Here is a 16441-nt window from a genome sequence, read left to right as displayed (position 1 = left end):
ACAGGCTACCTACACAGACTTTTATAAGGAGACAGTGTTTAACATTTAAATATTGCTGTGGACAATCTAAAATCTCCTAAATTTTTCTTTTAACTTAAATACAAATTATATATATGACCCAGTGGCTTAAACTCAAGCCAGATGCATATGCATGCTTGCCCAAGATCTCTAGAGGAGAATGGAGGAGAAGGGATTGCAGCATGGCCATAACCCCTCAGAGGTTATTTCTTGCTTCCTATCTCTCTGTCTCTTTCTGGCAAGCGCATACACCCTATAGCAAAAACCTCTCAAAAAAAAAAAAAAAAGAAAAAAAGAAAAAGAAAGAAAGAACCTAAAAGAGTCCATTATTAATGGAGATTAAAACAAAAACTCCTTCCTGATTATTATAAACTATGAGCTATATATATGGGGAAAATCTCTTAAACATTTATAGCTTTAAATTTCTGTGATGCATTTTCTATGATTTTAGATTTCAAGTTCATGTGATAGTGATTTTATTTTTTTTCTAGTATTTTACATAATGGAGACTATAATTAAAATAGTTATTTTTCTTCTGTCTTCATCTTTAAGATCTTAATTTGCCTTTAAATATTTTTGGGGTGCAATTTTTAAAAATGTTGATAATATTTTCCACTTTGTGCTTTCATAATTTCCGTAACTGTCCTTTCCATCCTATTTGAAGGAAAGTGTTAAGTTAGGACAAAGAAGGTATTCTTGAGTCAGTTGCCTTGGAATTTACTTTTCTTGTTGGTCCCAAGCTCTGCTGCTTTGTGACACCATCAAAATATCTTCTGTGGCATCAGCAGTTCTTGTGTAAAATAGATGGCAAACAGGTAGGGTTTCCAAAAATATGTGTGAGGCCCCTTATCACTTATGAATAGACTTTTGTTTTATAATTATAAGCATATTCCTATGTCCATCCACTAAAAAGTCTAATTGCTAGGTGGTTTACTTTAAGGAACAAATTGAAAATTTTTTTTTTATTCTGAAAATCTCAAATTATTTCACACAAATTATAACTTCTGTAACAGATAGTACTTTTCAGTTTGTTTATAAATATTTTCAATATGTGGATATTAAAACATAAATCAAAATGATGTGTAAAAACTTACTGAATTGAAGGAGGCTTATATAATCATAGAATAGTAATATTGTAAAAGCTTTGGTAATATATAATTCAACTTCTAAACTTTAGTTGAGAGAAAACTTAAACCATTTTATTAGGGTTGAGCTTTCCTAAGTCTTATGTAGATGTTCTAGATCAATTTTAGTAAACCTCCTCTCAGAATAATTTATATTGTTACTTCTTGAATTCTGCAATATAGAAAAATAGTAATAGTAGAATCAATCAGGTCATAAAAAACAGTGGTAAAATAGGCAAATATCATTCATTTAGTCAATTATCATTTCTTAAAAACCATCATTGGCATAAAGATTAAAGAAAGGATAAATAGGTTTAAAAGGTGGGAAAAATTAGTTTTGGGGACCACCTCTCTGGCACAGTTATAATGTACAATTCAAGAGAAGCTGAATCCCACATGACAACTGTGGTTTGAATCTCCAGCCTAGACTGCCTAAAACATGCGAAGTACATATGTGAGTGCCCAAGATGCAGTGTGCTGGAGAACAAGAGGAAGGGAATCATGATGTGACCAGATTCTGTGAAAGATGTGTCTCTCTGTCTGTCTGTCTGTCTGTTTGTCTCTGTCTCTCTCTCATGCATGCATACATGCTCTATCATGAATAAAGAAAAAAGTAGGTCTTGAAACTGAGAAGTCTACTCTGCATCCTGGTAAGTACCATGAGAAGGTGATGCAGATCGGCAACTCTGTTGAGAGAACTGAGATGGAATGGGTGGGGTAACTTGGCGTAGGAAGCACGGGTTTAAATGTAATGTATCAGAAGGAAAATGTGACACCTTGGCGAGAATGTGAATTTGGAAAAATTACTCAATTTTCTTTCCCGTTCTTATTCTTGTTTCTCCCTTTTCCCCTCCCTTCCTCCAGTCTTTCTTTTCTTCCTTTCTTTTTTCCTCTTCTTTGTAGGGGTTATTAACATGCTTGTTAGTTCTAGGGAGAAGCTTATAGTGACATGAGTAATTATATGAGGGAAAATTGGGGTAATTATTTGAAGTAACTAAAGAGGCAATAAGAGATGAAATTTGGAACTCAACACGTGGAGGTGATTTTTATCTTGGAAAGGAAAAAAGGGACCATCTGTATATAAACGTATATGTATATAATAAGATTTAAGGAGATAGTAGAGTTACTACATTTACAGCAGTACCCAGCACATGGTAATTAAGTAATTGTATTTAATTAATTATTATCTTTATTAAATGGTAATAATCAGCTATTAAAATTGGTATGTGAAATGAAGCCCTTTTCCCATCCCTGCTTTGGAGAACAAAAGTAATGACAAACAACCCAAATTACTTCATCAGAAGTACCACGTGCTATATAAATTACCTGTTTTATGTAGAGAGTATTTATATAAAATCTGCCTGGACTTCAGTAAGCCTTTTAATTTGAGGTCTGAGCAACAAGATAGGAATGTGCGATATAAACCATGCCACTCTAAGCAGAGCTGTGACTCAAATATTTTACTGGGATTATCCATATCTGTATATCTCATAAATAATCATTTAAAGAGACATAGATATAAAACTGAACATTGAATAATGTCCTCAATATCAATTTCACTATCTCCTCATCAAACGGTCTGTAAAATTAAGGCTAAATTATGTGTTTTATTATGGATTAAACAGAATTTGGAAACCCAGCTTAGGTGCAACGTCAGATTGGTTCATAATACTTACACCACTGAATTGAATTTGTCATTGTGACTGCAGGCCTTCCACAAGCCAACACTCTGTTAGGAACTGATCCTACTACATTAAGTTTCTGTTGCAAAGGCTAGCAAAAAATGAAGCCCTAAAAGCATGAATGCTGACATCTTCTCTCAACTCATCAATCAGATAGTAATTTCTGCCTTTTTAGGGAGGACTGACCAAATAAAGATGATTAGAAAATCACTTTTCCTTACACCGTATCTCAAAAGGGCAGACATTCCTCTGTCTTGGCCATAGAAATAGAAGTAGGGGAAGGGAGAGAGTATACTCCCCTTCCCAGTAATACAAATAAACGATTTGTGCGGTTGCTCCTTTTGGAGTATTGAAAAACTTGAGGATAAACGTATTTTTAGGTAATAACACAAAAGTGGTAATACTGATGCCTCAGAAAGCAAGAATGTAATGCAGAGTGGGTTCAATCAATGAAATCTCTTTCAAAAGGAGAAAGTGGAGGAGTCAGCCTCATAGCACAGCAGTTCAGTGCCACGCATAGGGAGCCAGTTCCCACATGGTTAATCACTCCTCAACTCCAGCTCCTAGTGGCTTTAAAATCACACTGTGTGTCTGGGAACCAGCAGTTAGCGTAATGGCTATGTCGCTGGACTCCCACGTAGTCGACCGCGGTTCGAGTCCCGGACCAAGTGGCTTAGAACTCACGCCGGGTGTGTCTGTGTGTGCGTGCCCAAGATCCAGAGAGGAGAATGGAGAAGGGATTGCGGCATGACCATCCCCCCTGGGGGGTGATTTCTCACTTTCTGTCTCTATGTCTCTGTTTGGCGAGCGCACACGCCCTATAGTGAAAACCTCTCAAAAATAAATAAATAAATAAGATCACACTGTGTGTGTGTGTGCGTGTTTGTGCACACCTGCCTATCTGTGTATCCAAAACCATCATGGGATGGAGAAATGGAGGAAAATGGATTGCAATATGGCTATGCCCCATTGGAGGGTGCTTTTTTTTCCCTCTCTCATTCTTTCTCTCTGGCATGTGCATAAATTCTTTGGTGATAAATTTTGTTATTTAAATGTGTGTGTGTGTGTGTGTGTGTATATATATATATATATAAAAGGAGAAAGTGGCATAATAGAGGGCAAAATAACCTAAAAATAGGATTAGGGAGATTTTCACTATCTCCTCATCAAACGGTCTGTAAAATTAAGGCTAAATTATGTGTTTTATTATGGATTAAACAGAATTTGGAAACCCAGCTTAGGTGCAACGTCAGATTGGTTCATAATACTTACACCACTGAATTGAATTTGTCATTGTGACTGCAGGCCTTCCACAAGCCAACACTCTGTTAGGAACTGATCCTACTACATTAAGTTTCTGTTGCAAAGGCTAGCAAAAAATGAAGCCCTAAAAGCATGAATGCTGACATCTTCTCTCAACTCATCAATCAGATAGTAATTTCTGCCTTTTTAGGGAGGACTGACCAAATAAAGATGATTAGAAAATCACTTTTCCTTACACCGTATCTCAAAAGGGCAGACATTCCTCTGTCTTGGCCATAGAAATAGAAGTAGGGGAAGGGAGAGAGTATACTCCCCTTCCCAGTAATACAAATAAACGATTTGTGCGGTTGCTCCTTTTGGAGTATTGAAAAACTTGAGGATAAACGTATTTTTAGGTAATAACACAAAAGTGGTAATACTGATGCCTCAGAAAGCAAGAATGTAATGCAGAGTGGGTTCAATCAATGAAATCTCTTTCAAAAGGAGAAAGTGGAGGAGTCAGCCTCATAGCACAGCAGTTCAGTGCCACGCATAGGGAGCCAGTTCCCACATGGTTAATCACTCCTCAACTCCAGCTCCTAGTGGCTTTAAAATCACACTGTGTGTCTGGGAACCAGCAGTTAGCGTAATGGCTATGTCGCTGGACTCCCACGTAGTCGACCGCGGTTCGAGTCCCGGACCAAGTGGCTTAGAACTCACGCCGGGTGTGTCTGTGTGTGCGTGCCCAAGATCCAGAGAGGAGAATGGAGAAGGGATTGCGGCATGACCATCCCCCCTGGGGGGTGATTTCTCACTTTCTGTCTCTATGTCTCTGTTTGGCGAGCGCACACGCCCTATAGTGAAAACCTCTCAAAAATAAATAAATAAATAAGATCACACTGTGTGTGTGTGTGCGTGTTTGTGCACACCTGCCTATCTGTGTATCCAAAACCATCATGGGATGGAGAAATGGAGGAAAATGGATTGCAATATGGCTATGCCCCATTGGAGGGTGCTTTTTTTTCCCTCTCTCATTCTTTCTCTCTGGCATGTGCATAAATTCTTTGGTGATAAATTTTGTTATTTAAATGTGTGTGTGTGTGTGTGTGTGTATATATATATATATATAAAAGGAGAAAGTGGCATAATAGAGGGCAAAATAACCTAAAAATAGGATTAGGGAGATCAATTGAATACAAACACACACACACACACACATTGGGCCAGCAGGTGGCAGGGGATGAAGGGGGTACAAATGCAACTGGATCTCACATAGCCAACTGCAGTTTGAGTTAGACCCAGTGTCTTGAAAACCACCCTGGGCATGTGTGCATACGTGCCTAAATCCCAAAAGACTGGAGATTGTATTGTGGCCATTACCCTGGGAGGTGATTTCTCACTTTCTTTGTCTCTGTCTCTCTTTCTCTCTGCATCTCTCTCGGGCAAGCCTATGTGTCCTATAGCAAACTAAAAAATGCAAATGTTTGAGAGACAAATTGGTCCATAGTCATGTAAATTATCTCTGTGACTATCATTTTAAAAACAAATATAATATTAGAAATGTATCAAAACAGGAATGAGATATGTAAAGACAAGTATATTGAGGATACTTCCAATTTGCATAACAGTATTATATTCAGTTTTAACAAGGAGGTATAAAATAAGATATGGAAAAAAGAAGTTTTGATAGAAGATTTTTTAAAAGATAAAATACTAGACAACCAGCCATACTGAGTCATGGAAAGAACACATATGTAAAGCAAACAGATCTGGGTTGAAATATTATTCCTATTACGTATTAGTTCTCAGACCTTAACCTTGTTAGTTGACCCCCCCCCCCAGTCTCCTTGCCTTGTCTATGAAATGAGCAACTGCTTGTGGATTTTGTGATAGAATACATCAAATCACATCTGGCTATGGTAACCATTCAAATATAGTCTCCTCACTCCCTGGGAAATATATTATTTAAAAAATAGAGCCTGAAAGAAATGAATTAATTTAAAATTGTTTAGAATAAAAAGAGGTGACTTAGCCTGCACTCCCTTTTAGTAAGCAATCTCATATTACCCTGAAGAGTTTCTGTTGAAGCAAATAACCTCAAATTGCACCAATTTTCTTCTTGACTTCCTGGGAATATAATACAGGAATAGGCCCTAGGTCTTATAGTGTCCAAACCAGGAAATCATGCAAAATAGTCATACATATGTATCTAAATTATGTAAGAAGAGCCCGTTATAATCTCTTCAAGAATTTCTTTTTTCTCTTCAAGAATTTTAATCTCAGATGTGTGCTACATGGAAAATCGACTGTCCCTTTCTACCTACCTTGAGACTAACTGTCCTAAATATTTTCTGAAATGTGTTTGTCAATTTAATGCATTATACAGCTCAATTTCTAAGAACTGTTTATTTTTGCAGTTTTTACAACTGGGACAGTCATATTGCTGTTTGTAATTCAAGTCCCAATTATCAAGTGATTGCTGATAATCCAGAAGGCTTACTTTTCAAGTACAAAAGGGATAGAAAAATTCTCAATGTGGACCCAAAGGTAATTCTGCTTTTTACACTTATATATAAATACACACACACACACACACACACACACACACACACATATACATACATATATATATATATATAACTTCAAATTTTATTGTATTTCAAACATTTTAAAACCTATTAAGTATTTGATACCTTTTAAAATTTAGAAATAAAAGACTGCTTTAAAACTAGAACATCCTGAAAAGACAAAGCAAAACAAAACAGAAACTCCAAAGCTTTTCATAGACTCCAGAAACTTATAAGTTAGCGTTTAGGAGGAATCTAAAAGGAAATCACAAGTGGGAACACTTCACCATTAGCAGTACAATTAAATCAGGAATCCAGTGGACATACATCTGTTTACCCTGTTCCTGGTGCGGTCCAGTTACCTAGTGGGGAAGTGAGTCATTGCTGTGGTTTGTGTGTCCCTGAAACTCATGTGCTGAGATTTGGTTGTGAAAGTATTAAGAGGAAACATAAGGCCTTCAGAGTGTTGAAAGATAGGACCTCCGTGAAGAAATCAGAATTAGAGTCATTAGGGTAAGACCCCCATGATTGAATTCTGGTGGGTTTATAAGGAGAAGAAATGAGACTCGAACAGAGAGACAGAACATAGCCAGTTTGCTCTGCTCTCACTTTGTGATATGACTGTAACTGTGCAAGAAGTGTGTGAGATGAAACAGATCTGGGTTGAAATATTATTCCTATTACGTATTAGTTCTCAGACCTTAACCTTGTTAGTTGCCCCCCCCCCCAGTCTCCTTGCCTTGTCTATGAAATGAGCAACTGCTTGTGGATTTTGTGATAGAATACATCAAATCACATCTGGCTATGGTAACCATTCAAATATAGTCTCCTCACTCCCTGGGAAATATATTATTTAAAAAATAGAGCCTGAAAGAAATGAATTAATTTAAAATTGTTTAGAATAAAAAGAGGTGACTTAGCCTGCACTCCCTTTTAGTAAGCAATCTCATATTACCCTGAAGAGTTTCTGTTGAAGCAAATAACCTCAAATTGCACCAATTTTCTTCTTGACTTCCTGGGAATATAATACAGGAATAGGCCCTAGGTCTTATAGTGTCCAAACCAGGAAATCATGCAAAATAGTCATACATATGTATCTAAATTATGTAAGAAGAGCCCGTTATAATCTCTTCAAGAATTTCTTTTTTCTCTTCAAGAATTTTAATCTCAGATGTGTGCTACATGGAAAATCGACTGTCCCTTTCTACCTACCTTGAGACTAACTGTCCTAAATATTTTCTGAAATGTGTTTGTCAATTTAATGCATTATACAGCTCAATTTCTAAGAACTGTTTATTTTTGCAGTTTTTACAACTGGGACAGTCATATTGCTGTTTGTAATTCAAGTCCCAATTATCAAGTGATTGCTGATAATCCAGAAGGCTTACTTTTCAAGTACAAAAGGGATAGAAAAATTCTCAATGTGGACCCAAAGGTAATTCTGCTTTTTACACTTATATATAAATACACACACACACACACACACACACACACACACACATATACATACATATATATATATATATAACTTCAAATTTTATTGTATTTCAAACATTTTAAAACCTATTAAGTATTTGATACCTTTTAAAATTTAGAAATAAAAGACTGCTTTAAAACTAGAACATCCTGAAAAGACAAAGCAAAACAAAACAGAAACTCCAAAGCTTTTCATAGACTCCAGAAACTTATAAGTTAGCGTTTAGGAGGAATCTAAAAGGAAATCACAAGTGGGAACACTTCACCATTAGCAGTACAATTAAATCAGGAATCCAGTGGACATACATCTGTTTACCCTGTTCCTGGTGCGGTCCAGTTACCTAGTGGGGAAGTGAGTCATTGCTGTGGTTTGTGTGTCCCTGAAACTCATGTGCTGAGATTTGGTTGTGAAAGTATTAAGAGGAAACATAAGGCCTTCAGAGTGTTGAAAGATAGGACCTCCGTGAAGAAATCAGAATTAGAGTCATTAGGGTAAGACCCCCATGATTGAATTCTGGTGGGTTTATAAGGAGAAGAAATGAGACTCGAACAGAGAGACAGAACATAGCCAGTTTGCTCTGCTCTCACTTTGTGATATGACTGTAACTGTGCAAGAAGTGTGTGAGATGTGACCCTTGAGCCTAGGACCTCCAAATTTTTAGCTAAATTAAATCTCTGTTTTTTGTAAATCACCCAGTTTCAGATATTTTCTCTTGTTAGCAACAAAACAAACTAGAAAAGTCATTTACAGAGAGGCATTTATATCACCATTGTTCCCAGAATTTTAGTATTCTTCTATATATGTTATATGTGTGACTAACACTGAAAACTTATAAGCTATAGTGCACTTCTAAGTGCTAACATAAAAAACACATTTTATCTAAGTATTTAACGACCTGTCAAATGATATTTTGAATTTGCCCAAAAGCAAATATTGGGTTGTCAGAAAAGTCATGATGCATTTTTGCATAGAATAACATAGAAAAATACATCATGACTTTTCCAACAACCCAATAAATAAATAAATATTATTTTAGTTATTTTAATTTGACCAGAGAGGGATATAGTGAGAGAGAGAGTAAGCTACCAGGTCCAAAACCCAAAGTGCAATCGGTCGAGTGGGAGTCCAGCACCGTTAACCACCATGCCACCTGCTGGCCTCCATGCATTATAAATTTTTATCATGAGCAGTCATATATCCAGAGTAGGAAGTTGAAACTTTGCTTCAAGTTATGATATTCTTGGGTTATTTAGGTGTTTTGTTGTTTTTTAACTTTTGAAAATATAAGTTAATGACGGTATCAGTATAAAATCTAAAGACAAAAAAAGTATCCCATCATAATGAAAGAGTTAAGAGTTGTGTGATACACACAGGGTAGAAACAACAATGGAACAAAGGAAAAGGAGAGTCAGGTTCCAAAATCTTTTCTGAAAGATTTTAGAAAATCAAAATAAAAGATAAAACATTGTCATTGTTTCGTACCCAGTTAGTATTGTTCCTTTCACATAAAATGTACTCAATAACTGTGTGTTCAAGGAATGAATAAGCAAAATTCTATACCAAGAAATAGATTATTGTCTGCAATCAGATTTAGCTCCAACTATCTGAAACCTTAGAATAGTAATTTAAGTAAGATAGAAGCTTTTTTTCTCTCCTACATGTGAGACTAGACCTGAGCAGAGTGGCTGTCATCCTCATGGGCCAAAATAGATCTCTGCCGGAAAAGCACAGTCCAAACACAGTGCATGTGGTAGATGAGAGGGTGCAAAAGACAAGCCCCACTGCCTTTTAAGGAAGTTTCTTTCCCCCCCAAACTACCACACAAATGTTCGTTTGTGTTCTATTGCAAAAGTTCAGTCATATGATCATGTCTGGTTACATGGAAGTCTGAGAAATGTAATATTTATTTAGGTGACTGATTAGTGAATTTCTTTCCTCCTCCAAAGGGTGGGTCAAATAGAGATGCAGGGAGTTGGAAAAGACACGAAACGCTGATGTCATGTTGTTTATTGTAAGTTTAGGTTGAGCTCACAAAGTCCATTGCTGTGCTTGCAAATGCTTCCTCCCTCTCAGAGCTCATAGCATGGAGCTGAGTGGAACTGAGGTGGGACCAAGCCAAGCCAAGGCCATCAGGGCAGAGCAAGGCTAGCTAGCAGAACCAAGGCTGAGCAGAGCAGGCCTAGCTAGCTGGACAGAGCTAGCTGACCAGGTGCTCCTTTTCTCTTAAAGGGATTGCAGGTAATAGTGGCTCATTGTCAAAACCAGACTGTCACACATGCACATGCATATTACATTAAGTGGCATAAAACAGCAAAGTCATAATAATACAACAAGTACACAAATACACTACAACTAATAACATAAGTTATCTACCCTGTGGCTTTAAAACGTAATAAGAAAGGAAGGGAGGAAGCCAGGCTAAATCATTCTGTCTTCATTTGCAGCAGAGTGACAATGTGCCCAGCTAAAAACAAAAGTTCAGGGTTGGGGAGAAAAAGGCTTAGGTAGACAAACAGCAGCTTCAGATACAATGCTTTTCCCTTCAGATGGACATTATGCTTTTTGTTCTCATACTTCTGATTATTGAAATGAAATATTGGGTCAGAAAATCTTTAGAACCATGTTTATTATGACTATGAATATAAAATAAGCTTACCAATATACCTCCTCTCAAATGGTGTGTATTTATTTATGGGCGTCAAAATGTGATCAATTGAGGAAAAATACAGAAAATTTGATAAATAGCATTCAGAGTCTAAACTACATGCCTAAGAAAATATTTTAAATTATTAATAATTTACTAAAATGTGTGAAACAAATTTTTGAATCAGTTTTGAATGACATTATACTTACACTATTTTAATTAATGGCATGCTTCAAAAATGTATGTCATAAATTGCAGGTTTTATGGTCATTTAGGAATCATTATTGAATGCAAACTGTTACTTGATCATGTTTCAAATCATTTTAACTTTAAAATTTTCACTTCCAAAACTGTTAATCATGAGATTTCAAAGACTTAGTCAAAAGTACATGAAATATAACATTTTTCTCTGTTTATGTAGAAGATTTTGATTATAATTTATGATGAGTTTGAAGGAAAGGTTTTTCTAATCTTGCAGAAAGCATAAGGATTTATGAGTGCTAAGAGTAAAGAATTGCTGGGTGAGACAAGTAATGATATTTACATACTTGCTTTTTTTACATTTTATTTGAATTTTATGTTTCTGAAAACAAAACTTAATAGCAGACTTACTAGAAAGAAATTGTTCTCAGCATTAGTAAACAAAGTTGTAGGCCTTACTTTACATTTTTAAAAATTTCCAGAGGGCACATGCACTCCCTACAGAGAGAGAGAAATAAAGCAAGCACCACCCAGGAGGTGTGGTCGTACCACAATCATGTCTCCATTTCTGTCTCGTCCGAATTTGGAGCATGTTTACATGCATGCCCACTGAGTTTTACAGGCTGCCAGGACTATGATTGGAATCATGGTTAGTCATGTGGGACCAGTTATTTTTTTTTTTTAATGAATCCTTATTTATGTATTTAGAGATTTTTGCCTTAGGACACAGGCACATGTGCTCACAGAGAGAGAGAAAGAAGAACAGACAGAGTGAGGCGAAAGTGAGAAATCACCCCAAGAGAGCTGGCCATGCCGAAAACCATTCTCTTCCTGGGATCTTGGGCACAGATGTACATGCTCCTGGCATGAGTTTCAAGCCACTGGGTCTAGGACTTGAACTGTGTTCGGCCATGTGGGAGTGCAGTGATATAACCACTATGTCATCTGCTGGTCTCAGGGACTCATTCCTTTAACCAATAGACTATGGGGCCAACCCCTTACTCTACTCTTAGTTGGCCGCATGGCCTTAATACATTCACTCAATTAAAATCCTCCCTGGATTTTAATGTTCATAAATGGAAGGTGGAAGTTTGGTTTTGTTTGTTTGTTTGTTTCTGATCTCTAGAGTCCTTCTAAAGTACCATACCCAATATGCAGAGATTCTGCCTCAATTGGAACCAGATGTATATATTTAATAAGCAGGTGGGACCAGCAGGTGGTATAGTAGTTAAGGTAACTAGACTCTCACATGGTCAAATATTGTTCAAATCCTGTACCTGGAGGCTTGAAACACTGGGTGCATATGTGTGTGTACCCAAAATCACAGGAGGAGAATGGAGGAGAAGGGATTTCTGTGTGGCCATCCCCCATGGGGGAGTTGTTTCTCTCTCTCTCTCTCTCTCTCTCTCCAGAAAGTACACGTCTCTCTTTAAAAAAAAAAAAAATAGGCAGTATGATTCTACTACAGATTGTCCATAAGCCACATTTGAGAGAACTTTCTCCATAAATAGTAAAGAGGATATCTAGCACTCTGTTCTCAAACATAAATAGAATAACACCTAGATATTTCAGTTTTAATAAACAGATATAAAATTGGCATGTATGGATCCTACAAAATTTCTTAATATATTTACTCTCTTCAAAGATCCATGATCCTTTATATTTCCTTACATCCAATATAATACTTTAGTTTTTGAGGAGAGGTTTTTGCTATAGGGCATGTGCACTTGCCAGAAAGACAGAGAAAGACAGAGAGACAGAAAGCAAGAAATTACCCCCGGGGAATGGCCACATGGCAGTCCCTTATCCATTCTCCTCTTGGAACCCTGGGCACACATGCACACGTGTCCGGCATGAGTTTAAGCCACCGGGTCCACGACTTGAACCACGGTCGACTACATGGGAGTCCCGCAACATGGCCATTACGCCAACTGCTGGTCCCATCCAATATAATAATTCTTAGAGACCTACAAGAGAGTTAAGAAATAAGCTGTTTTTAATCATTTCATATGTATATGATTTTCACACTCAATACTTTTCTTAATAATTTTTCTTGAAATTCTTCCTAAGATAAACATCTTACAACTCTAATAACTAAAGTGATGTAAACACTTGTAACACGTTACAACTCTCCTTTAATTTTCCTTCAAGTACTCTCTTTAAAAAACTTCATGCATAAAGAGATCAAGATAAATACAAGATGGAAAAAGTGGTAAACAGGATGAGTTCCCTTTGTATAACACAGATGCACTTTAATTAATTCTGAAGCATGGTTCCCATGAAACTCAGTTGTTTGTGAATAGTAGCAATGGAAAAAAAGAAAATTGTGCAGGTCTTCAAACAAGTAATACGAGTTCATTGGTTAAAAAATTCCAAATGCAATAAGAGTTTGGTTGCATTGAAAATAGGACCACTGGCTTTTACTTCCCTGCAGCTGTATAACATCTGGAACAAATAAAGCAAGTTTCTATTTTGGAGTGAAGAATGCTTGTCTGAGTGATTCACACCCACCAAAATGTTTCCAGTGTATTATCTTTAGAAGGATTGAGTGGAAGCACTTTGGACTCAGGCCCCTACATTATCTAGACAATTTTTGTTAATAGGCATTTTTCTTTTACTGTTAGAAAACATTTACCATAACATAGGTGGTCTAAAACTGCATGATCCATTAATAAGGCGAGAGAGAGAGAGTTTATATAAAATTGTTAAATTAGGAACAGTCTTCCTTGGTTAACACTAATTTTTCTCCTCTTACTCCTCCCACTCACTACTTAAGGTACATGAGAGCTCATTACCTTAAAGAATGCCTGGTTAATAAACTCTGGATAATTATTAATTAAATAAATGATTAAATGGATGATTCCCCCCAAAAGTACAATACTACTAATAAAACTAATTCTACTTTAATTAAAAGTTAAGGAGTAGATTATGTCATTGATATTTGATATAGTGGAGATAGCAAAAATGGGTACATCACCCCCTCTCTATTGTCCAAATAAGGCAAAAAAAAAAAAAAACTACAGAAATCTATCATTAGAAAAAAGTTTTATGCAGAGGTTATGCAGAAATCTTTATTTTGATCTAGGAATTCCAAATTCTTTTGCTGTCCCAGGAATATGTAAACTACCACAAATTAAAACTGTTGAATTAGAGCATATTTTTTTGGTCTATGAATAGACTCAAACAGGTTAAATGAGTGCTCATATTTAATTATTAGTAGAATCTGGCAATGAAGCTTAAATTTAAAAATTATGAGACACCGTGGAGAAAATAAAGAGCAATACTTCAACCTTTGCCCTTTAAGTGCTTATAGTTTTTTAAGGAAAAATAGGCATGTGAAAAAATAACTTCAGCATAAGGCATAATGCAATATTTTGCATGCAAGAGAAATATTTTGAGAATGCAGGGGCAGAATAAACACCCTTTGATCTGGAGGCAGAAGCTGGTGGAAAGGAATAATGAGGACACAGTATTGGAGATAATGTTAGGTATGAATGGAGGAGGTTATCTTTTAGCTGAGACTTGAAAAATGATTAGAAATTGAAAGTCAGAGAGAAGGAGAGGCAATCATAAAGCCAGCAATTAAGCCTATTAGCCAAGGTAAGATTCACAAGTGTAAAACCCTAAATGTAATAGTTCAATTGGCTGCTGCATTGGTTTGAAGGAGTGACATGGGAATGAAACGTGGAGATGTCCTGAAAAGCCCTGAGTGCAGAGTTGAGGAGGATCTTGAACCAAAACTGATAGGAAAAGGGAAAAGACGCCAAGGCTCTTGGGCAGGAAAATGACAAGACGAAAGTTTGGAGGAGATTCAAGAGTGTAGAGTTGACAGTATAGGAAGGGAAAACTGGAAAGACGAGTCAATAACAAGAACCCAGGTGGAAGCGAAGAGGACTAGAATAAGAGCAGCCGCTGGAGTGAGCACGTTCTGTGTTGACCCTTTTAGAGTTGCAACTACCTCATCAGTCAGGTAAGGAGAAAACTTAGGGAATGTATATCTATTAAGAAAAGTTATTGAGAGCTCTCACTTCACTTCATCTCAAACCTCAGAAAAAGTAAGAGATATGTGGGGAACTGGTAAAAGAGAGAGAGACAACGAGAGAGTGAGACTACTGCTTGGTAAGGATAGAGAACAAATTGAGCTGGATGGATGTCAGTATGGCCGTTGCCTCCTCATTCCTCTTTCTATCCCCATCTTCCACGCTTGCTGTTTACTGAGCACTGTGTGGTATAAAAAGTGAATCTGAAAGGTGGATTTCTTACCCTAAAAGGCTTGCAGGTTAATTGGTGGATAGCTGGGGAAATATATGCACTAAAAAGGACAAGCTAGAAAGTAACCCAAGAGAAGAAGACTATAAGAGTTCAGAGGAGGCAGAATTGACTTTGAAGCTAAAGTTTTCAGAAAGGAGTTCATGAAAGAGAGAGCATCTAAACTGGGTCTTGAAGAATGGATATGGTGAGGACATGGAGACTTGGCAGGGGGCTGTTCTGATTGGAAGGAGCATCACACACAAAGACATAGAAGCACAGAGCATGAGGCTGCATTGGGAAGGGAGAGGACCTCCTTTTGGCTAGAGAGTGGTTCTCGGCAGAGATGAAATACAGAATTGCCCTGGAGGCTTTAGAATATATGATGTCTGTTTTTATCCCCAAAGATACTGATTGAATTAGTCTGAATTGAAAGAGTTAGGTATCTGTACATTTCAAAAATGTAATGTACACTCAGGATTGGGACCAATGTATAGGAAGGAGAGTAAAGGCAGAGAAGCTTTGAGAGAATAACTGGACTCCAAATGTAGAAATCAAATCCAATGAGTTTTCCTGTTTGTTTATTTGTTTTCCCAGATATTTTGTCCCTAGAGAGACAGAGATGGAAAGTGAGAAATCACTCCCCAAGGGGGATAGCCATGTCACAATTCCTTCTCCATTCTCCTCTTAGGATTTTGGGCATGCAAGCACAGGCCCCCAGTGTGAATTTTAAGCTGTCAGATCCAGGACTTGAACCATGGTCAACTACATGGGAGTCCAGTGACATAATCATTATGCCATCTGCTGGTTCCCCAATGAGTTTTTGTCATTTTACACAGTTCAATAAGAATTGGTACTGGGACCAGCAGTTAGCGTAATAGCTATGTCACTGGACTCCCAGGTAGTCGACCACGGTTTGCATCCTGGACCCGGTGGCTTAATACTGACGCCGGGTGCGCGTGCCCAAGATCTCGAGAGGAGAATGGAGGAGAAGGGATTGTGGCGTGGCCATCCCCCCTGGGGGGTGATTTCTCACTTTCTGTCTCTCTGTCTCTCTCTGTCTGTCTGGCGAGCGCACATGCCCTATCACAAAAAACCCAAAAAACAAAAAACAAACAAACAAAAAACATTGGTACCATTTATGTCATGATAACTTACAACCAAAACTTCTGAGCTTGAAAATACACAAACCATTTTTAAAGAAGGTTATATTTTTCTGTTGGCTAAACTTTAGTAGT

General features: G+C 37.2%; 1 protein-coding gene across 2 annotated transcripts in view; it reads left to right on the top strand.

The window, feature by feature from the left end:
* The window catches only part of CFAP299 (cilia and flagella associated protein 299), a 511846-nt gene that overhangs the window by 484909 nt on the left and 10496 nt on the right, over nucleotides 1–16441 (top strand). Inside the window, exon 5 of one of the 2 annotated variants that reach the window (XM_006151457.2) lies at nucleotides 6484–6613. The exons of the other annotated variant lie outside the window; for it this stretch is intronic. Within the exon in view, the coding sequence (XP_006151519.1) occupies nucleotides 6484–6613 (130 nt within the window). The remainder of the gene's footprint in view (nucleotides 1–6483; nucleotides 6614–16441) is intronic. 2 annotated transcript variants of the gene reach the window in all.

The sequence above is a fragment of the Tupaia chinensis genome, unplaced genomic scaffold, assembly GCF_000334495.1.
Source record: "Tupaia chinensis unplaced genomic scaffold, TupChi_1.0 Scaffold000318_1, whole genome shotgun sequence".
In the NCBI taxonomy this organism is placed as follows: Eukaryota; Metazoa; Chordata; class Mammalia; order Scandentia; family Tupaiidae; genus Tupaia; species Tupaia belangeri.
The sequence above is the reverse complement of the archived record's forward strand: the minus strand, read 5'-3'. Positions and strand labels throughout refer to the sequence as shown.